The 24,098-nt window shown below is 40.1% G+C and overlaps 2 protein-coding genes across 2 annotated transcripts in view; one reads left to right on the top strand and one right to left on the bottom strand.

The window, feature by feature from the left end:
- The window catches only part of baiap3 (BAI1 associated protein 3), a 39,492-nt gene extending 38,756 nt beyond the window's left edge, over positions 1–736 (bottom strand). Inside the window, exon 1 of the mRNA XM_056402247.1 lies at positions 420–736. The gene's annotated coding sequence lies outside the window, so the exon portion shown is untranslated. The remainder of the gene's footprint in view (positions 1–419) is intronic.
- A 5,936-nt stretch (positions 737–6,672) lies between these two features.
- usp31 (ubiquitin specific peptidase 31) lies at positions 6,673–23,687 on the top strand. Its single transcript, XM_056402194.1, has 16 exons — positions 6,673–7,854; positions 8,407–8,541; positions 8,870–8,964; positions 9,046–9,138; positions 9,681–9,816; positions 10,202–10,349; positions 10,446–10,626; positions 10,770–10,881; positions 11,126–11,220; positions 12,257–12,334; positions 13,580–13,709; positions 14,119–14,238; positions 14,455–14,680; positions 14,794–14,952; positions 15,365–15,517; positions 16,332–23,687. Exons 1-16 carry the CDS (start codon positions 7,330–7,332, stop codon positions 17,804–17,806), a joined length of 3,861 nt encoding a protein of 1,286 aa, XP_056258169.1. The 5' UTR covers positions 6,673–7,329; the 3' UTR covers positions 17,807–23,687.
- Positions 23,688–24,098: the final 411 nt, after the last annotated feature.

A 24,098-nucleotide genomic window follows, 5' to 3' on the forward strand; every position in this document is an offset into this window, starting at 1 on the left:
CACTCAACCTGCTGAATATCACGTTTAAGGTGTATATGATGAACACAAGGGGAACTTGTGTTCATATGGCAGACAGATAGTAGGTTACATCGTTTATGATATTTCTTCTCACAAAAAGTGGAACAGGTCTGATTAAACCCTCACGAGATTCATCACGTCAACCACATAGTCTACTCATTCCTACACTGATATTACCTGAGTATCAACAGAACTTTAAACTCCGCCACAAAAAAAGAGGCTAAATTCAAATGATTTCTAACTATTGTGAATTCTGATCAACAGGTGCCAATTAACCAGCCTTAATAGTGGCAGCATGAGTCAGTGCAGCTGTTGCATATTTTTGCTTTCAATATTCTCAACTACAGAGGTGATTTTTTTTTTTTTTCTGTGATGTTAAATGATGAAGAAACCCAGCTCACCTGTGTCTGCTGACAGTTTTCCAGTGTGAAATGTTTTTGCTGCTGCGTGTGTCAGAGTTCCTGTGGATTAGAGCCTCGGTCGCTGCAGCAGGAAGCTGTTCTCTTCTGGAAACGTGACGCAGTCAACTTATGTGAAAACAACGTTTGGGTAATTTTCTTGTGATACACGGCAGACAAAAGCTCATTTTAGTCCTTCGAAATGCTTTTCCTGAGCTCACGCTCAACCAATGCTCACCCAAATATGGTCATAGGAAGTGCAGCGATACTTCAGCGCCCTCGACTACTGTGGGAAATATCGCAATTACGAGTTGACAGCGCGATCCGACAAAAGGTGCAGCCTACTGGGGGTGTGAAATGGTGTAACTGGGAAAATTGTCATTTTTATAAAGAAAAGTTCTGACGTGAAGAGGTTGAGCTGTGTGGACAACTGATAATTAAAGGTTTACCTTCTTGTTCCTGAAATACACTTGTGATTATATGAACCCATTAGCTTATTTCATAGTAAGTACGCTAAAAGGCTAATAGTAATAGTAGCCTATTGGTAACAGAGGCTATGCAAATGTGATTTTTAAATATTACAAAGTGATAATAAATACAAAGTAAAGTGTTGATACCATAATTGAAATTGGTATATGTATAAGAAACAAGACTTTTTGGTACCTGCAATTTTTTGGGAGTGCATACTTTGTTGGTGGCTTTGCTTTTGTGAAGTTAAAGTTTATGAAACCAAACTGTATTTCTTATGGAGTACAGAGCCATGCAAGAGGACAGAGGCTTTTTATTTTTCAGCAGTAAAAGACACCTTATATTTGTAAAAAGAAAAAAAAAAAGAAGTTAAATTAGCGACATAGCAATTACATTTCAGTTGACTGTCCATCAAATTTACGCTATCAGTATTTCTCTTCCCTTAAGTTCGGGTTGCTTCATAGGCTACACATGATTGCTTCCGATTAAGGGCACTTGACTGACATTAAAAGCGGGGAGTTTACGGTTTGCACCTGAAGGCATCATTTGACTGTTGCTGAGGGACGTCGCCGAGAAAAATCCTCTCATCAGTGACGGGGGGAGCAGGTCCAGCTGTTACTCAGACTGAGTTACATGTACTTTACTTTGTTCTGCTTGATTAGCTCAAACAGTGATTTAACTATGTCATCCAAGAAGGGCTGATTCAAGGGTAACTGGACTCGGTTGGTTGTGGACTTAACCAAGTCCATTTGCCCTAAATCAAATGTGTGACTTGACTCAAAATCCTCCTCATAATGACACTGGCCAGTGAAGATATGCAATAGGCCTATTTCATCTGATCCATTATTTCCCACTGATTAATAGGGGAACTAATTACTCCTAAATTGACTCCAAGGCATTGACAATATGTTCTGTTTCAGTACTCTGCTGAATGACACTCTTGCACTAATATTTACACCACATGCAAATAAGGTTGAACAGATGATGCACAGCACTTTAAAGCCCTGTATCATAGGACACGTCAAGCACTTCCTCACTCATCTGTTTGCACATTATAGGACACATGAGAGGAAGGCCATGTGCACAAACGCTTTAAATAGGAACAGGAACATTAATTATATGCTTGCAGGGGGAGAGGTGTCTCTCGAAGCACAGAAATTATTTCACACATGGCCATTATAGCAGGAGCTGCAGCCATCTCATAGTGCAGCACTGATAACACACAAATGGAACCCTTCATCACCAACAGCAATGTGGAAGCTTGTCTGCATCCTGCGATTAGGGAGTTTCCTTATCACTGTTTACCTACAATAATCAGAAAGAGTCAATCCTGAAGCACTCATTATCCGCTGTGGAACGACTGAAATCAGTTGCTAGGAGTGAAATTTGTTTATAATGTCCAGGTAACATGGAATCAAATCTGATCTGGTTGTGGAAATAATGTAGTATGGCAGTGTAAATCCCTGCCGCAAACACCAGATCGCTCATAAGGTTGAAAAGCATTTTGGTGCCTCTTTGCATTCCTGTAAATGTCAAAAACAATAGCACAACACTTCAGCGGTACATTGGGTAAACACATACGTAAAATCACATAGAATCAAGTTCAGCATTCACAATTAATCCCACATCCACAGGTTTTCAAAGCCAATGCTAATTAATACTGGATCCTTACGTGGGTCGTGATTGGATAATTTCCAATGTTAAGTGCCTTGGTTGTTTTTTTTTTGACTTTGTTGTGGGGTTTTGTCTCACCAATGCATGTTAAGAGAGGGAACTTTCTCTTGTGACTGATTGAAAGAGCCTCCTGAGCTGCCAATGAGGGGCGAATGATACAAAAGCAATCTGACAAGTAGTCGAAAGCTGCAGTCTGGAGAAATACATCAGAGGCCTTATCTAATGCACTAATGAGGACAATCAACAAAAAAAAAAGTAGACCTGTCTGATTTTGATATGTTTTGACATCATTTTAAGATCTCAGCAAAATCAAGCAGAAGGCTTTTCCTATGTTGAGTGATAAGACATGTGACCCCTTGCCTTGTTTCCATGGACACATCATTAGAGAACTTCCCCAGCTGGCTCCAACTGCTTGAAGTGTCGATGGCAAATAACAAGTGAAGGATTTTGTTATAACCAAGAGAAAATCAAAACCGTCTTTCAAGCCCAACACTCAATCTGATTAAAGTCCTATACCTATGACATTATGAGCAATTCCAGTGGATGTATTGTAGACCACAAATTTCCAATAATCTGATCAGATAATAATATTTATTGTTTGTATTTTTGTGATATTTCTTCAGTTGTTTTACTGATTTATACAAAATATATCATTTAACAATTAAATCTTTGATGGATTCTAATTCCATGCAGAATACAGCACCAATTAATATGAAGTCATCGCACTTAAAAAAAAAAAAAGGTATGAGTATATGAGAGGTTTGACAGCAGAGAAGACAAGAGAGGTGTATAGTATACAAAATCTTGTAGTTGTTTCCATGTGGCTGTATTTATTTTAATTGCGGTATTTTCCAGTGCATTAGTCATTTTGTCTGAACTCTACAAATCCAAGTGGTAGACAGATTTTTGTCTGAATACTTTGAAATACCATGTTCATCAGCATGTTCACCAGAAGTCAAAGCTGCACAAAACTTGTAAGAAGCAGTGTTGACAGGTTCTAAAATACACCCACGCAGATTTGACCCGCTTTGTTCTGCTTGTGAGGAGCTGTTCTCAAGGCCTCAGTAAGGAGGGGATGACTAAACGTCAGAAGTTTAAAATGCACGCACAGCTACACAGTGGTGAGCAGTTTGTTGCCTCAGTGTTTTGTCACAGCGCATATCTTAACTGATATCTACATGTTACATTACAGTAAATGCGGCTCACACAGTAGCTGTGCATAACAAATGTGTCTGTCAATTCTGTGGTGTTATTTGGTTACAATAATGTCTAAAACTGACTGTAAAACACACCTGAGTTACTTTATCCTCTTCTGACACAGCCGCAGACGAAGTGCAGCTCATGTGAAGTCATGTGGTACACAATATTTACTTCATGGATAAAGTAGCACCACCACAGTGACATCAGATCCAATGAACGTTACAGCATAAAGTTCCCTATTAGAGTGAACAAGCAGCCCCTCCCACAGATTTTTTTTTTTTAAGACACTCAGATTCTCTACAATTGAGCAATAACACAATGATGAAATTTTTTAATGAAAACTTGTTGGACCCTCTCTTTATCTCAGTGACCCATGATTTGTTTACATGCTGGTTTCCAAAGTTTTGGCTGTGATATTGGTAGAGGGGGTCAGAGCTCATTTCCCAATGCATCAGACCCCTACACTGCAAAACCAATATCTTGAGCTGAGTACAGCAACACTGCAAAGAGATTGTGAGTGGAATTATCACTTACTTCGTCATTTCTTGTCTATTTATGATTCCAGTGCAGCTATTCTGTAATTATAGTGTGAGGATTAAAACTACTGTTAGTCACTCCATATAATATTTAAATATTAGTGTCATTATAATGTTCTACAAATCCATTTTTTTGTGTGTCAAATTAGCTTCCTGTGGTATCATTAAAACTAAATGTCCTTGTGATATTTGTGGGTGTATTCCCTCTTCTGTAGTATCTTTATCTGTCTTCTTTACGCACTTCGCTGAAAAAAGGAAACTTGGATGATTCATATTGATTAAAATGCTCTCACGCTCTCAAGTTCACTTCAGTTAATCATACATACTCTGCCGTCAAGACAGCAGTGTTCTGACTATTTTTGTTCCTGCATTAGATTGTGCAAACGTGTGGACACACAGATAAAGTAGTGCAGTTACACTTGGTTGCTATGCCTCTTTCTTAGGACACTTATAAATACATACATATTGCACTGACACATCACTATAGTGTGACCATTCTAAATCCACACACACATACAAACACAGTGTGTACACGTTACCTTCTAATATTAGTTGAATGAGGTTCTCAAATAATTAGACATCCCTTTGTACCTATGGACACATCCTCTAACTCTGTCTCTTCTTCGTTTTTCCCATGCCTCTTGTGCCTCCCTCAGGCAGAAGACTGAACTGACATAGAGCAACAACACTGTCACTTTATTCTTACCTTATCACCTCTACCAAAACATGTGCTAACTTTAACAAATACAAATCTCTTCGCCACAAGCACAGTGTTTTCCACAATTGCACAAACTTGAATTTCTCATGCAGATTTATTTTACAGGTTTACAAAGGTTGTTATTATGGTTTCTTCTACCTGATGTTGCCGTCGCTCGGGATTGCTACATCTATCACCACTGCCTTCTTCTGTTGTTTGTCGATCAACACGATGTCCGGTTGGTTAGCCTTCACCAGTTTGTCAGTCTGGATCTGGAAGTCCCACAGGATCTTGGCCTTGTCATTCTCAACCCGACCGTGGGACTTCCAGCATACTGTGTGTACTGTACCCATACTCAGCGCAGATGTTCCTGTACACTATGCCATCCACTATGTTATGGCGTCCCATGTACGTACTGTTCCTGCCTGCATCTTACACCCTGCTATTATGTGCTGGACTGTCTCAGGAGCACCTTTGCACAGCCTGCAGCCTTGTACAGCCTTGAACTGAGTGCCTGCTCATGTAATGCCATGATTAGTGCTTCTGTGCTGTCTTTCAATCCAGCCTTTTCCAGCCACTGGTAGGATTTCTTGATATGAGCCACTTCTTCTATCTGTTGGTGGGTACATGCGATGTAGGGAATTGTCCCTCCATGATGGTTCATCCTCCACTGCATTATTGGGTTTCTGCTACCTGAGGTATTCACTTAGCATCATCCTGATATATTCCTGGATCTTGGTTGTTTCGTCCTGGACAGTGGCTCTGATGCTAACAAGTCCTCGGCCTCCCTCGCTCCGATTGGTGTACAGTCTCAGGGTGCTGGACTTGGGATGAAACCCTCCATACATTGTGAGGAGCTTCCTTGTCTTGCTATCAGTGACCTCTATCTCCTAGTTTGGCCAGCTTATTATACCAGAAGGGTATCTGATGACTGGCAGGGTGTACGTGTTGATGGCTTTGACCACTTTCTTCCCATTCAGCTGACTTTTCAGGATCTGCCTTACTCTGTGTAGGTATTTGCCTGGGGCTGACTTCCTTGCAACCTTCTCATGGTTCCTATTTGCCTGTGGAATCCCAAAGTATTTGTAGCTGCCCTGAACATCTGCAATGCTGCCTTCTGGTAATTCAACCCCCTTATTCTGATCATCTCTGCTCTCTTTGATACCATCCGACCACACTTATCTAATCCGAATGACATTCCGATGTCTTTAGATCCTGGTGATGTGGATCAGTGAGTCGATGTCTCGCTCATTCCTGGTATACAGCTTGATGTCATGATGTCTATGTAGAGGAGGTGAGTGATGGTTGCTCCACTTCATTATCCTGTATCTGCAATCAATCACTGAGGGGGTTCAGGCCAATGCAATAATATAGGCTGGCTACAACATAACAAACTGTGAACGAATTGAAGGGGTCTGAATCCTTTCTGAATGCAGTGTAGCTTCACCCTGTGCAGAGGTCCGCAATCCCACTGTAATTTCATCAGAAATTGGATTTTTTAGGTGGCAATAAAATATGCTCGATAGTTAAAACCGGTTTAGAAAACAGAACCTTATTTTGCAGCCAGGCTGCTGCTGTGACTCCAGTCCGGTAGGTGGCGGTGATGTAGCTGCAAACTCGCAGACTAGGTGCCAACAGAAACAAGAAGAAGAAGAAGAAGAAGAAGAAGAAGAAGAAGAAGTAAAACGATTTTGCTGTTTAGTAGCTTTGCCCGAATGTGCCTCCAAATATGTGAAAAATGTGAGGTTTACCGAATTCCGTACACATTATCTCCTGTGACTTCCTTTACCTGCATACCATGGCGGACTATCGGTTTCTGTCGTATTTGGACATGTTGGCCGCAGGGGACTGTCGCTGCTTCTGTGGCTCTTGTTATTGTAGCTAGCGCTACCGTTAGCTAAATTAGCTAACACTGCTGTTTTCGTTCTCCGCGTAACCGATGTTGATTCATTGCTGGCAGTAGGTCAAACCGCAAAACAAGGTAACTGTGGAGCAAGTTGCAGACACAAACAGCTGACCTGGGCAATGTTTTTGTTACGCTTCTTAACTCATTCGGTAACTGGTCTCATGGCAGTATTTTAGGTAAGGTTCTGGTGCACGGTATGCTAACGTTATTTTGACAGTGAAATTAAACATCAACCGCTGCATGCTTCAGAAGGAGAGACCTCAATTACAATGCAAACATCACTAGCGACAGCAGCATGAAGCTTTAACGTTAACTCGTTGGCGTTAATGCTGTCTAAATATATTGGGATGGAGCAGCAGATAGCAGCCACAGAGATGGCTCTAGTTCATCACAACACATCTGTCTAACTTGTACGCCTGTGAAAGGGAAATCATGTCTTGCAAAGCCGCAACCAAGGACAAGAAGTCGAGCTTCAGCAAGAAGCTGTTCAGGCGCGGCTCCGTGCGCTCCGTGGGCAGTTTCATGAGCAGAGTCCTGAGGACACTGACAGCCTTATCACACTTTGGATCTGAAGTACAAACAGAAGATGATAAAGATGATGGAGGATTCTCTACTTTTAAATCTGGAAGTAAAGATGTACCCATGGATGATGGGGACATGGGGGGTTTCCTGTCTGGAGAGAGAGTTCCTGGAGTGTCGGGTCTCAAAAACCACGGGAATACCTGCTTCATGAATGCAATTCTGCAGTGCCTCAGCAACACTGAACTCTTTGCTGAGTACCTCGTTCTGGAGCACTATAAAGACGAGGAGCTGGATGAGGACAAACCGAAGACAAATGGCGTACTTCTGCAGAAGAAAGGCCCTCTGGCCAAAGGAGAAGTTACGGAGCAACTGTCAGGACTTGTGCGGGCTTTATGGACGTTTGAATACACCCCCCAGCATAGCAGAGACTTCAAGGTAAGAGTGACACCCGTAATTACACGAGGCAAGGTACTGTCACAAGTGGACATTAATGGTGACTGCAGTTGTGTTTTTGCAAACAATCAGAGAACTAATCAGGGAATCAAATTACAACATTATAGCAGGCCTGTAAATATTACAAAAAATCCCTCAGTAATATGACAAGTCCCACAGGTGTAAGTGTCAGTTGTGAAGGAGTCCTGAAGAAAAGTTAAATCATCATTGTAAACACTTTATATACAGGATGTGTAAAATCCTTAAACGTTTGTCTAATGTTGTTGTGGGTTCTTTATATGAGAAACATAAAGTGTGAATGTAAAAATGCATAAGACATTGTGTTGCAAGTTAATTCATTAGTGCTCTTCCCACTGGTGCACTGTCTGTGGAGAAACGCCTTTGTCATTGCATGTTGAAAATACAATGTTTAGGATCTGCTGCTAATGAAACCTCATGACCAACTCAATTTAAGGTCATTGATGAATAAGTAGTAAAGTAGAGATTGTGACCTAGCATGCATTGTAACCTGTGGGTCACGCCGTTTGTTTGCAGAATGCTGTGTCAAAAAATGCCACGCAGTTTAAAGGGAACGCTCAGCACGATGCTCAAGAGTTTCTGCTGTGGCTGCTGGACAGAGTCCACGAGGACCTCAACACAGTCAACCCCAACAGCAGGCCTCCTATAAAGGTGAGCTTGGAAGAGTGTTTGTTCATTGCTTAGCTATTTTGTCCTTCGCGTCTGGAAAACTGAAAATAGTTATTCCATGTTTTTTAGTATGGTTATTTTGTTACGTTGCATTATATTTCACAGGTGTTTAAATAAATATCTTACAAGTGAGCTGCTTTCACAGTTCAGTTGAACTAGGCTTGCCCTGTCTTGTTTCCTCTTGATTTCATGGGACTCGTCAATAACAACACAGCATGTAAAGGCTGTCTGGCTTTCCCACTAGCTTATGAACCAGGTGTTATTTATGAATTACAAATCTGACTCATAAAACCTGTTTGCGTTTGTCCAGCCCCCCATCGAAGAAGATGACCAAAGCCTAGAAGGGCCTTCTCCCCCACTCTCCGCTGGGTCATTCGTACAAGAGCTGTTTCAGGCCCAGTACAGGTAGGCTTTTTGTCCAGTAGAAGTTCTGTTATGTCCATGTTACCTCTCTGCTATATTAAGAGATTTCATTTTTCCAAACAGGTCTTCTCTCACCTGCCCACATTGCCAAAAGCAGAGCAATACGTTTGATCCCTTCCTCTGCATCTCCTTACCCATTCCACTACCACACACGCGGTGAGTGCACACCTGAGCTGTGCTATGACTTTCACATAAAAAAAAAGTGCAGTATGTTTGTTCTACCTCTATCTAAGCATACGCAGTGTATAGAAGTTCTTCAAAGAGGTGACACCTTTCACTGATTTGTGTGTGTGTGCATATGAGTGCTGACAAGTTCACAAGGACCTGAAGCAAATACCAGTTTGTGTGGTCACAGAGGGAGGAATGTAACCTGGTTTAGCAGGGGTGTTGGAGGTGGGGTGGGTGGGGTGTTGGAGGTGGGGTGGGGGGAGGGGTGGGTGCAGGAGAAGCAGCAAGGAGGCATGGGAGGAGCTTACACTTTAGAGTTTAAAAACAAAACAATAGTGTGTTCATTTTAGGCGTTTCTGCAGTGCAGGAAATAAAGAGGAAGGAAATACTACAAAATCTTGTTCTTTGTGTTGTGGAGCATATGTCGGGGTGTTCTCACGGTCACAGTATAATAAAATATAACCATGCTTGCTTAGTAAACTGTGACAGTACTGGAGGATTTTTAAATTATGTTCCCTTCTTTTCGCCAGGCCCCTGTATGTGACAGTGGTGTACCAGGGCAAGTACTCTCACTGTATGAGGATTGGAGTTGCTGTTCCTCTCAACAGCACTGTCTATCGCCTCAGAGATGCTGTGTCACGTGAGACCAAGATCCCAATGGACCAGGTGCTATTCCTGTCACTTATCAGCTCAGGGTCTGCCACAGTGAGACTATATTACTGTCACACAGTGTTAGCTCAGTGTTCCTAAAGCAGGGTGTGCCTTTAAGCAGTAGTTTCTTATAAAACCAGTTTTTTTTTATAGAGTGCGCTCAATATGCAGTTGACAGAGTAACAGGTTTATAAACACATTATTTCTTACGGCGGCAACAACGGAGTGTTAACATTGATGAAAAATGGCAGGGTGAAAATGCCTTGAGAGTAAATGTAAATGACAGAGGTGGGGGGTAAGGACTGATATTGAGATGACTGTTTATTTATGAAAACAATGTGAAAACACTTGAGTGATTCATATGCTTAAATTTACTCTTTATTTTTTTTTCTTCTTTCAGTTTGTTTTGACTGAAATGTACTATGATGGTTTTCATCGTTCATTTTGTGATGATGACGATGATCTCGACATCATTCAAGAGAGCGACTCCATCTTTGCCTTCGAGACACCAGAGACCTTCAAACTGGAAAACATACGCACAAAAAGAGGTAACACTTTCTTTATATTTTGCAGATATTCTTCTTTTTCAAATTAAATGAAGAGATCACAATTTATATAGACTTGTCTTTTCTGTCTTATCACAGGAAGTCTTCTTGCAAATCTGAATCATAACAACTTAAAGTACGGGACAGAAATCGGTAGGACTCCTTCGTTCATGCAGGGGGCCATGACTCCTGTAACTGCATCGCCCAATAAAAACCTGGGTCCGGAAAAAATTATCCTTTTGGTGTGTAACAGAGCTTGTACTGGCCACCAAGGAAAGAGGTACTACAATCAGAATACTTTCTTTCTTATCATTGCAACACAATTGATAGTTCACCAAAATGGGAATGGGTTAATGGGCGTAGTTATGAAGCCAACCAGAGAAACTAATGACCGCTAATAAAACTTCTTTATGTTTTTTTTAGGTTCGGCCTGCCTTTTGTACTGTACATGGAGCGCACTGTGACCTGGGATGCTCTACAAAAAGAGATCCTGGAGAAAATGCGTCATCTTTTGAGACCCGGGGTCTACATTCAGGTAGGAGGACACACAAGCAGTCGGCCTGTTCTCTATAATGAATATATAGTGAATAGTTTGGATGCTGCACATGTTAAGGTAGGTTAAAAATTATACAAACAGACATATAATAACATTTTTATTTTAGATATGAGCCTTCAAAGGAGGGAAATCAGTGAAATTGTTGTTATTTTTCTGATAACTAACCATCTGGCTTGATGTGCTGGTCTCAGAGAAGTATTAAAAGTGGCATCTTTATGTGTAGGTGGGACCTTTCAGTCTTCGGGTGGTTGGCGTTGTTGGTATAACATACCTCCTTCCCCAAGATGAACGACCACTGTGTCACCCAACTGTGGAAAGGTCAGTTCTGATATTTTGTATAACATGTATCGTATGTGTATGTGCATAGAGTATCTACTTTCCTAAATCTCTGGCTATTTACACTATGCTTTTCACTGACTGCGAAAACAGTCAATATGATTTGTTTATTGCGAGTCAAATATACACACCCTTTTAGTTTCCATCTTGATCTTTATTGCTTCCTGCAGAGCAAGTCCCGTCAGAGCCAACAAGTCATTTCATCCAGTGGGATGCAGCCAAAGAAAAGCAGGCCTTGCACAATGTGTGAAATCATATCGTTTGTAGTAGAGTAGCGCAGTAATTTTAGCAAACTATACATCACATTTTTAAAACGGTGACTTACCTATGCCAAACTGTTTTCATACCTGTGTGTTTTCTCTCAGCATTAATGTCAGTGAAATGTGAAAATGAAGCAGGTGGAATTCAAATGTAAACACTGTGTGTACATTTGCAAAACAAAGGTAAAGACAGGCATGACATTTGCTAATGGGGTGAGGTCAAAATGATATCCTTCCAGGCCTTTAAGCTTCTCTTTTCACACATATGCCATTGGTGTCAGTTTGTCTCACAGACCTGGTTAGATGACATGCCCTGACAGGATTTTGACTGTTTGTTAAAATGCCAGTTTAGCATGTTTGACTTATAACCTACATAATAAAACAAGTCACAACATTGCCGGTCCATAAAAGTGTATGAATCGAGGTGAAATCAGAGTTGTTTTGTTCATTATTGTGACTGATAAATAGGTGCTTTCATAACAACTAAAATGTCACTGGATATGTTGTTTTCTGTTATGAACACAGTCCTATAAACACAAAGGCTATTACAGCAGACATGTTTATAAACTTTTAATGGGATATCTGTTTGTCTGTCTGTTTTTAGAGGAGATTATTTCATTTTTATGGTCACATTGGATTAACCCATCCTCTAAATTCATTCCCTCACAGTGACTGACTGATTGCATGTAGCGATGGGGGTATAGAAATTCAATTATAAGTGACACCTGCCTAAAATACTTCATTTGTTTCCATCACAGAGCATACAAGTCCTGTGGACAAGGTGGACCACCACATGTGAAGATAGTGGTAGAGTGGGACAAAGAGACCAAGGACTAGTGAGTGCAAAAGATAAATATTTGCTGGACTTCTGTGGTCTGTTTTCTTTTATCTACAGTATGTTTGTTCTGCACAGAAAGATTTGAAGCAAAATGTTGACATTTGTTTTCTCTAATCTTCACTGAGAACAATATATTGCATTTCAAAAATCTGGACTGTAGCAGAACAGTAAATTTGGGAGACATGCTGCATACACCAAATGACATGATTAAACCGTGGTGTTCCTTTGGAAGAACAGGTTAAACCACCCATTTTAATAACTTGCCTTGTAGACATGACATTGAATGTGCAATTTACTGTGATTTTTATTGAAGGCCATTCATTAGCAGGTAAGCTAACAAGCTCGGCTTTGTTAAGCAATTACATCGAAAGCACAATTAAAATGAATGGACCCAGCTTTAATGTTGAATACTTAGCATTATGAAAGAATATACCATAACCTCACATGTTATGTGTGAGACAAAATAATCAACAGTATGATGTACTGAACAAATGTCAGCCCCACCTGACAGCCAAAAATGTTTTGCAATGTGCTGCAAATGTTGATGCTTAATTGGTCATTCATGTCATCAAATACTCAATTCTCAACTTCATGTGACTGCTCATTGGCTTAGAACGTGACAACTTGGCACAAGCTTGCCCACGCATGACTGCACCTTCGTCAGTTGAGGACACAGTCTTACAGTTGAAGGTGTGGCAACACTTCAGTAAAATTGATGGTGACATTTGTTGCGATGTGCAGGATTACTGAAAAGACTGTCAAGTTCAGCAACACGTCAAACTCGACAAGGCTCTTTTGAGCATTTGGATGTAGGTCCCTCCCACTATTTCTCCCTAACTCCCATCCCTCACACCATTTCCTTTTTGAAAAATAAACTTTTTGAAACTAAATGTGCCTTAATTTGAAACAGTTGTTGTTCTAACACAAGTGAACAGCAGAGTCTGTAGTTCCACCTGCACAATCAATGACATGTCTGCTCTTATTTCCTCACTTAAGCCGATTACTGTGTTGTGTGGTTACCGCACATATACGCCTTTGCAAGTGAAATGGAAGTCACATCTCCATTAGAAATCATGGGTCGATGACAGTTTTTTTTACTTCAGTGTTTTGCAAAATCATCTTAGTTTATTAAATACTTTGATATAGGAAACAGTTTGACCAAAAGGCAGATGCTCTGATGCTCTGATCTTCTTGTTACTAAGCAGTTGAATGAATGCGTGACTTTTGCTTCATGTTCCCACAGTCTGTTTGGGCACACAGAGGAGGAGTACATTCCTGATGCTGAGAGCGTGTATCTGCACAGAGAACATCATCATCAGCCGCAGGCCTGCACGCTTGCACAGTGCTTTCAGCTCTACACAAAGGAGGAGCAGGTAACATTTTGACCAGACCTATAGCGGGTGTACGCACAGTCGATTACTGCAGGGTCAGTAGTTTGACATTAGAAAATAAATCTTAGATTCGCCTTAGTACATGAGTATATTTTGAAGTGAAGCCTCCTCCCTGCATGTTTATTATTCTTCTGCTAATGTTCAAAAAGCCTTTCACTGGCTGTGGTTTTACTGTGTGTTTGACTCCTAATGCTATGTTTGGAACAAACTAGAAATTCTGAGCACAGAATTACGTATACATTGTGGTTTAACCCGCCTGCGAATGTTCCGGAGGAGAATAGAGAGGAGTGAGAGGAAAACTTAGGGCCTCATCCTGTGTGAGGCCTGTTTTATAAGCAGTGTGGTTAGAGCTCGTTCTTGATGGCTGCTGCTTGGGCTGTGTGTGTTTCAGCTGGCCCCAGACGATGCCTGGCGCTGTCCCCACTGCAAGCAGCTGCAGCAGGGTCGCATTAAGCTCAGCCTGTGGACACTGCCGGATGTGCTCATACTGCATCTCAAGAGGTTCAGACAGGTACTTCAGCTCATCTGGACACTGTTTAAATGGGAATTTGAACCCAAATGCACTCTCTGATTATGAAGAGCATCCTGTTGTTAGGGATGGGCACTTGAGGTTAGGACTGGGTATCAAACCTCTTTACTTTTTTGTAAATAATATGCCATGTACTGCAAGTATCTGGTAAATGGGGAAATTGTTGATCTGTTTCTGTGTCTTGTGTTCTTCTTTCAGGAGGGGGACCGGAGGGTCAAGATGCAGAACATGGTGAGGTTCCCATTGATGGGCATGGACATGGCACCTCATGTGGTTAAGAGGAGTCAGAGCAGCTGGAGTTTACCTTCCCATTGGTCGCCATGGAGAAGACCCTATGGTCTGGGAAGAAACCCTGATGACTACCTGTACGACCTGTACGCTGTGTGCAACCACCACGGGAATATGCACGGAGGCCACTACACTGGTAATACAACGAATTGATGCCCTTTGAAAGTTTATATACAAAAATTAATCAGAAAATCTTGAATTCATCATCCATTTCTAACCCAATGCTTTCTTTTTGCTTTGTGCTTATAGCCTACTGCAAGAACTCCATTGATGGTCAGTGGTACTGCTTTGATGACAGTGAGGTTTCACCAATAGCTGACGATGACGTGTGTCAGCAGACGGCCTATATACTCTTCTACCAGAGGAGGACCGCTATTCCCTCCTGGTCGGCCAATAGCTCTGTTGCTGGTCAGTTTTTCTTTCCTACTGTCTGTCTATATCTGCCGTATTTCCACTCATATTGTGATGTGAATTGTAATTTAACTGCAGTATTTGCATGAACATACCCACAAAGATATACCACGTTGAACACTGGAGAGAAACTAACATTGTAATGTATTATAATGTGGAGGTGTCTTTAGTCATTAACTGACATGCTTTGAAGCAAGGGATCAGGACTGCTTGTAAAACAAACATCTTAAAGTAATTCTTATTCTGCTTCTTAGCAATTCAGATTTTAATGTGCATGCACCTACCACACAGGTCCGCAGACCTTTTAAGGAATTTGTCATGTTATTTGAAGAAAATAAACAAGATAGTATGCCTCACTATGTCTCTAAACCTTTAAAAGAAACTACAGTTTTTATTGACTTTTACACAGGTTCAACCAGTTCATCCCTGTGCGACCACTGGATCAACAGGTTACCAGGTAGCAGGCCTGCTAGCTTAGCCTCCGGAGCCTCATCCAGACGCACCTCTCTGGCTTCACTGGCTGAGTCAGTAGAGTTTCCAGTCGAACGCAGTGAGGATGACGGTGAGAAAGATGCTGATATTTGTTTTGGTTTTAAATGATTTTGACATGTGTCAGATTGTAGTTTTTTGTGTTTCGGTGCTTCATGTATATTTACATCACATGCACATGAACTCCTGCTGTCATCCGACTCAGATTTTGAAGTTTACAGTTCAAAGCTTTTGATCTTGAGCTTTTCAGATGCAACACCATGTCAGACTTTTTTTTTAAATTCAGGAGACCAAAACCAGTAAAAATAACAGTTTACGTATTGCAGACCAGCAGTTTTAGACCTAAATGACACGATGAAACAGCCTCACTGATACTGGCTTGCCTACTTTGTTGCTCAGTGTATTCCACAGTAAAATGAGCAACACAAACCTTTGTACCAAGAGTCCTTCCACTAACAATATTTCTTTTGGAATCGAAAGATGCCATTAAGGTTTCACAGAGTCGTTTTCAAATCAGGAAGCCCCCACCCTTCACAAATTTGAAAGAGATCAAAGCAGAATCAGAATTGCTAGGACGTGGCAGAAAGTGACGGGACATATGTCACATCTGAGTGGGACGAATAAGAAAACATGCTCAGCAGAGTGGGAAACCTTAAATTCCAAGTGAATCCAAATTGAGGCAGATGTTGGCCCGGGCTGCTATTTGTGGTTAATATAAATATAGGTATTATGTAACCCTCCAGAATACAGAGTTAGCATAGTCCCAAAAATGCTGGAAAGGCAAACTGGTGTTTAACTGTGGCTTTCACAGATCTCAATATGGATAATGCATCCAAATTATGTAATGCATTTTGCAATATAAGCCATTATTTTTTTTATTTTTTTAGGAGGATTCTCCGTCCGCCCTTTTGTGAGGAGCATTCAGCGTCAGAGCTTGTCCTCCAGGTCGTCCATCGCTAGTCCTTTAGCGTTCAGCGACAGTGGGATGAAGCCGTCGTGGTCTCTCTCTGCGAAGCTGCATATGAGGTCCAACTCACCCTCGCGTTTCTCCCTCGACTCTCGATGTTCCCCTCCTCTAGAGAGGATAGGAGAAGCCTGCGATGACAAGGTTTCCACGTCCTGTTTTGGCAGCTACAGTAGACATGAACGCTACTTTGGCAGCAGGACTCCCTCGTCTATGATGGAGAGCAGCTACAGTGACCATGACAACAATAAAAGGTTCCTAGACATGATGTACTGCAGGGCTCCCACTCCAGTGGAAAAGAAGAGCGCCAAAAACGAGCCAACTGAAAACAACAACCAGATTACAGCTATAGACCAAAACATACTACCTGCCCAAGCAACTCCCTCTAAAGAGCAGAAACGTAAGAGCAGCATTGGAGGATTTGGCTCAAAGGCAGAAAGCACAGGCTCCACAAAGGGCTCCAGCAAAGTGGAACAAGAGAAAACTTCCAAAAAACGTTTGTGCGCAACCTATAAGACTTCAGCGTCTGAGACGTCTTCCGGTACACCTGTGAAAGGCAAGAAGGTGAGCAATACTAAAGAAAAGAGTGTAAATGCCAAGAAAAGCACCTCAACACCAAGTGGGACTCCCTCCAAAACAAAGGAAGCAACTCAGCCTCTAGAGGCGACGCCACAACACAAGCCTTGTGTCCGCTCCACACCTCAGTCCTCAGCGTCTCCCTCACCAACTTCAAAGAAAAGTTCCAGTGTCACAGAGAAAGGCGCCACGAGTACTCGCAAACGTCTGGTCGAAAGGAGCTACAGCAGAGATTCTATGCACACTAGCCCTCTGGTCGACAATCTCCGAGGCAGCTTGGTAGGTCGCGCTTCACTCTCAAAGAGTGGGGAAACAAACAGGCTTGAAAAGAGATCTGTGAGGAGCTCCATCAGCAGCTCTTCTGTCACTAGCCTGCGCTCACCAAGTGTAACCACCAGAGACCTGCAGCGCAGCAGCAAATCTGAGGAAAAAGGGTTGTCTTTCTTCAAGAGTGCTCTTCGACAAAGGGAAAGCCGCCGGTCGGCTGATTTAGGGAAAAGCACCATGCTTGCCAAAAAGGCCTCAGAGAGGACGTGCAAGCAAAATGGACAAGCCAAGGAGATCGCTGGTGACGCCGTGTCCTCACAGACATCTATAGAGACTCATGGAGGTGAGACAAAGTCTGAGACAAAGGAGTCTTCCAAGCCCCCCAGCTCTCTCAGTCGCACTCTGTTGAACGTAGGCAAGTCCAAGTCTTCCACTTCTGAAGTAAGTCACAAGTCTCCCGCAAACGGGAAGAAGCCACTTGAAAGGATGGCATCTTCCCGAAAACTGTCGTCAAGCATGCAATCTCCTGCACGTACAACACAGAGGCCTCAATGATATATCAATAGTAGTTATATTGAACTTACATATTGCAGCTATTTTCTTTGTGCCTAAGTTTCAGTGAGCCCCATATGTGTTTGTAAAGAGACACATTTTTTGGTGTTATGGTTTTGTACACTTGCATTAGAAGTATGTGGCTTTGGGTTTTTGAATATTGGCAGCCAGCTCTAAGATTTTATTTATTTATTTTTTTTATCCGTACTGGATAAAAAGTAAAGTACTGTACTCCATTTGCATATTTGGGTGCCAAACACGTGCCTGGTATGGACGGTACATAAGCATGCCATATGCATTCAGCTGTACAGCACAGCCTGTTTGATTGTGCGTACTCGAGGCCTGTATGACAGCTGACAGAATTCCCTACTGGAATCTTGAGATCCAATTATCTTTCCTTCAGACACAAGAGGCTTGTTATATCTTTGAAAAATATCTAGCTAAAAACCCCTCATTTAAAATGCAGCAGCTTATACATTAAAAAATGAAGGGGATAAGAAACATTTCCACCTTGTATGCATCAACAATGCATAGTTTGCCTGGAAGAGTAACATTTTTAAACTAATATAGATTCAAATTTTTCAGATCTGAGATGAAGATAGGCTGATTGTCGATGCTTAGGCCTCACTGCTGTTCTATATGCATTTGAAACCCAACAACAGTGAGAACAGAACCATAACATTAATGATTGTCTCTGGACAAATACTGAAACAGTTGATTTGCTCACACACACACACACACACACATGCACACATACGAAAGAGTTTCATTCCGAAATAGCTGTGGCTAAACATTCATAGTGGTTTTCAGTGATTGATTTAAGCCGATCAAAGTGACCATTGTTTTTTCACACACGCACGCACACACTTTCTCCACACACCTCATGCCATTGGTTAATAGGGATAGTATGAGTGTTTTTTGTCTTTGGCTATGGAGAAAGACTTTAGTAGACTTTATATACTCATAATTAATGTCACATTCTTTCTTGAGAGTATCTGGGAACTAACAGCAGCAGTGGTCAAAATAGTCTTTATTGTAAACATGAAAAGAATAGTTGTGAAACGCAGAGGTAATAGCAGGCCCTGGACCAAAACAGAAAAGAATCTGAGATGAGAAAGAATCAGGATCGGTACGGAAACTGAGACAAAACTTTATTTTTGTTTAATACTAGTACCTTTTCGATAGAAATGTATTTTATTAAAGTTCTTATTGAAGCTGACATTTTTTCCTCAAAGAGATGGTGTTTTGGAATGAAACCCTTTAAATTCAAAGTATATAAATATATATAGATGTGTCTGTACAGATATCGACATATAGTATATAACCCTTTTTGTCCCCTTTCCATGAGCAAGATGAAAATTATCTTAAGCGCCTTTCAATGCTGTACATGGAAACAAATAATTGCCTTTGGCAACATAGTAGTCTACTACTGTATGCATCACTGAGTAGGAATGTTGTGTTGTTTGCACTTTGTATAGATAAAGTAGTTTTCTTTTACCCAGTCATACACACACACATACACACACACACACACACACACACACACACACACACACAGACTCGCACTCACACTCTCTCTCTCTCTCTCTCTAAGTTAACAATATAATTATCTCATTTTTAATATGCTGTACATGACTTCGAGACATATCGTAAAGTAGTGTCAACAGGCCTTAGACTTGAAATGGTAAAAGGGTACATTCATCTCAACGTTTCAGGGGTCATTTAAAAAAAATAAAAAAATTCACCCCTTCACTACACCTGGTGCTGTAACAGACCACTGCTCCTCTGGCACTGATGTTTCTTAAATGAACATATTTTCAAATGCTGATGTTCAGAACTGTGACTACACAGACTTCAGTGACCTGGAAACCTGTTGGCATAACCTGTGGTACCTCAATGGAGAGGACAATACTTTGCCATTTTTTTCTTCATCAGGCTGAAACAGAATATTGATATTGAGCCATTTAATTCATCATAGAATGACATTTATTCTGTCTCTGAGCAGTTATCCAACTTTGGAAATGCAGGCAGAATTTTCTCACCTATCAGGCACTGCATGGCATTACCAGTTTTGCAGCATAATGATAGAAGCGGAGGCGGGTTAATGTCACTTCAGCTGTCATGATGCATGATTGGCCTCAATTTGAACAGCTTTACCATTATAGAATCAGCCCACCTGTAATTGCAATATTCATACATTAGATACCAGCAATAATGTATGTTTCCAATGAATGAATGTGGATATGCCGTTAAAAGCCAACCGTTAGTGAGCAGTTCTTACTTTGAGCATTAACATAATCGTTGAATTACAGATTACAGTATTTCTCTCCACTGTTTCTCTGTAGCATCTACCAGGTTTACATTGGTTCTCAGATGGTTTTCAGAGGAAATACCACTCAAGTTAAAGATTTAAGTATGTTATTGAAATGGTCTGTATGGGGTTTGAGCAGATTTGGCTCAGCTATATGCGACATAGCCATGTCGCCTTGAAGGTGAATGCTGCAGTTTTCTGATCAAAACAAACTCTTCACCAGTGCGCTGTTGGCAGGTTAGATTGCCACAGGATGACACTTTAAACCCAAATTCTACCCAACCATGTTTTATTTAGATGTTGCATCCATCTGTTGAGAATATTAATAGACACAGCAAAAAAAAAAAAAAAGATGTATTTGAAGCCAGAGCATCAAACTTGACATTTAGAGAGAAAAAAAAGTTTACCTGTTAAGTGATGAACAAGATCGACATTAAAGTCCACTGTGTATCCTCAGGACTTTTTTTATTACTGTGTTCTGCACCGACTTAACATAGGTTGCTGATCCTAGGTGATAATATAGAGTTGTGGAAAGGTTATCTGCTGTAGACCTGTGAGCTCATCACTTCACTGGCAACCAGTCTCTCTAAACTTTTGTGGGACTACCATTAGAAATGTGTAGTGTGCTCAAACCTTAACAGACCATAGAAATAACATACTTCTTGTTTGAATAAGGTGGTTTTCCTGTAGCTGCTCTTTTCTACTTAAACTTGTGATCTATCAGGAACCTGTGCGTGGCACTTTGGGTCAAAGCAGGACAATTTTATGTCATTTTGGCTTTCACCGTCTCGTTTGCCTGTTTTAAAGTCAATGTAATTATTGTTGTGGCTTGTGTGCATTTTAGTGCTGGATTGTTTCATTTCACTTGCTAGATTTGCAGTTTATTGGTGGATTTTTAATCCATTCATGTAGCCAAAACCCAGTGCATTAGAATGTGATGATGCCCCTTCACTTTTGTTTTTTGGGGCATTGTAAACAAGGATCAGTCAAATACAATATTACATATTGCTTATATAAATAGTGGTCATAATTTGAGATCAAATTGTATCCAACCAACCTTTTGAGACTTTTTGTCTCTACAGAATTAAAATCTGAAAGCTGCAGCATCCTTAACAATTTTGATTATAGCCATCACTTTTGTTTTTACAGCGTGTAGGATTAGATGAGCCATGGTGGTTGAGACCCTCAGCTCATTCAGTAGCAACTTAGTGGTGTTGTACAGCCTAAACTCTTTAAATGTAGTGTATTGCAGAGCTGAATGTCTGTGGTTTTTACAGGAACCTTTTGTCAAACATGAAACGTTTTAATCAGTAGCTTCCAAAAAAAAAAAGGATTTAGGATTTTTATTTTGCCTTGACCAACATACTAGTGGTAGAACAATAATCCAATAATCATCTCATTGTTTGATGTTCATCAGTTAGACTAACGAAACTGAGGTTTGAATGACCAAAAAGTGCAACATGGCTGACTTATGAGAGCTCAAGTATTGTAGTAAGTAAGTTTTCTTCCCAATTAATCCAAAAACATACTTGCTGAAAGAAGATGTCAAAAAAAAATCCATGTAAAATGAATCAGAAAACCTTTTTACATCTCTTTCGTCACTGCAGTTATTCTGTTTTTTCTTAGTTTTTTTTTTATTTGTTAATGTACAGTCAATGTACAGAATTAAAAATGATTAAGGAATGCAGTATTGCATGAAAACGCTAATGCATGTATTTCATTAACTATGCAAGAGTCTGCAGCTGTGTACAGTAGAAAGCAGAGCATGGCTGGTATATTCCATCGCTTCATTTGCACATCATTCCAATATTTAGAAATTGTAAATTTACAGAGTATTTCATCTTTCAGGTAAAAGGATTAAACATGAAAATCTTGCCTATATGAAAATTTATTTAATGCCATAATTGCTTTTAGCATTCTACCATTTAATGTTTCTATTTTGTATTTTTTTTCCTCATTATTTAATTTTTTTTTTTTTATTTCTGCTGATCTGTGCTCTCTGGGTGCTCCTACCAAACCGGTAGGTTAATGTCTTTTTGTTTTTGACAAGATGTTTAATATTTACTGTTGTACACCAGCAGAGACAACACTATGGATACGATAATCTCTATGTGGTTACTAAATAGCCTCATGTATGTATGTAAGTACGTATGTATGCATTGTGAAAAGGCCTTCCATTAATTCACTTCGGTGATAACGGTTTGTGAACCCCTGTTAAAATGTTCTCAGCTGCATCAAAGATGTGGTCAGTCTCTAATATAAAGGCAACTCAAATAAATAAATAAATATATATAGATAGACATAGCTAAATGCAATAAAGAAAGATATTAAATTTATAGTTTTATATTACAATATGTAATGAACAATGACATGCAAATATAAATGCTCAGTTAATACTTTTTGTAGTATTTATGCCACATCAATCGTTTTAATCATGATGTGATTTTTATTATTTTTTATGCAAAGCGGTTTATCAGCAAACAAACAGCAACTTTAAAGCAGCACTTCTCTTTTTTTTTTTTTTCTTCCTGATATCTGGTAAAGTGGGGGTAAAACATTAATCACTCTAGTTGCTAAAATGCATACAGGCTGCAGAACTTAATTAAGATTAGAGAATCCTGCATTGCGTTATTGTTGAGACACAGTTGTTTTTGTTTACTTCTTGTTGTTAACAGAGTCACAAGAAGTAACTCTTTTTCAAGGTGAGAGCAGTAATTAATGATTTTATATTCAACATGTTTGAGTAAGTATTTTACCACTGAATCAAAGTTGCAATAACCACTGAACCTGAAATACCACACTCCTACATTTGACTTCAGATTCTTCAGATATTGTCGTACCACAGCAATACAGTGGTGTCCTTTAATATTTAAAGACTCAAAATACTTCCATTGTTTGAGTTTCGGGGTGAAATAGTTTTATTTTAAGGCAGATAAATGAGTCTTTTGAGCACATTTGTAAGATGTAAACACTACAAACATGATACTGAAACTTTTCAGAAGCCTTAAGCAAAACAAATTGTTAGTTTGTATCTGGATGATACAGAAACTTAAGAGCTGTGTAATGAATGAATGTCATGAGTCTCATTTTATTATTATATTTTAGGCTAACATAAAGAACACTATTGTGCTAAATCCATAGCACGTCTCTACTTTGACATTTTTGTCTTTGACTTATGCTTTTTTTTATGTATCAGTCTTAAAGCATTTTGTAAAATACAGTATGTTGCATTTATTGTGAATTGTTTTCTTCACTATAGTCCTTGTTGTACCGGGTTCATGAGGTTATTATTGACATTTGCATTGTCTGAACTGGCCTATTTTTTTTTAAGATTCTTACATTATTTTACATTTGGGCCTCTGTTCCAACATTTGCCTGTTTTTTATTTTTATTTTCTTAGTTCCAAGTTCCTTAGACTGTGTCGGAGTCTTCTATGTTAATTTATTTCTCTTTTGTTATCATATATGCACTTTTAATGTTTTTTTTTTCTCTAAAAAGACAAATGTGTATATACTTTGTTGGTTTACCCATGCAAGTACAAAATGAAAAATCAGATTAAAAATATTGAAAGTGTCTGCTGTGTGGAGTTATACTTCTTACTACACTAGAGGGAGCTTTTCTCTAACACATTGGCCTCAGCATGACTCCATGCAACATGCAGTTGTTGGATATCAGTGGTTCATAGAGACTCACTGATGCAGCATTACAACAATAACAACATTAAAGTTACAGAGTTTTCAGATTGATTAGTGTCAGAAAAGCCTGTTGATCTCACCTCATGTCAATAATGTGTATAACCACTCAACAGTGGGCTCGGTTGTTCAGATCAGCAACCCTCCACAGTCTGTCTCCATAAAAGCATCAATATTCTGACTGCTGTCACAAGTTGCATTGTAGCAGCATGTAACATATTTTGAAGGCATTTTTTACTTCAATGTTCAAAGATCCCCCCCCTTTATCCCGCTTGGATCCAGGTTGGGCAAC

This window comes from Seriola aureovittata, chromosome 17, assembly GCF_021018895.1.
Source record: "Seriola aureovittata isolate HTS-2021-v1 ecotype China chromosome 17, ASM2101889v1, whole genome shotgun sequence".
Lineage (NCBI taxonomy): Eukaryota > Metazoa > Chordata > Actinopteri > Carangiformes > Carangidae > Seriola > Seriola aureovittata.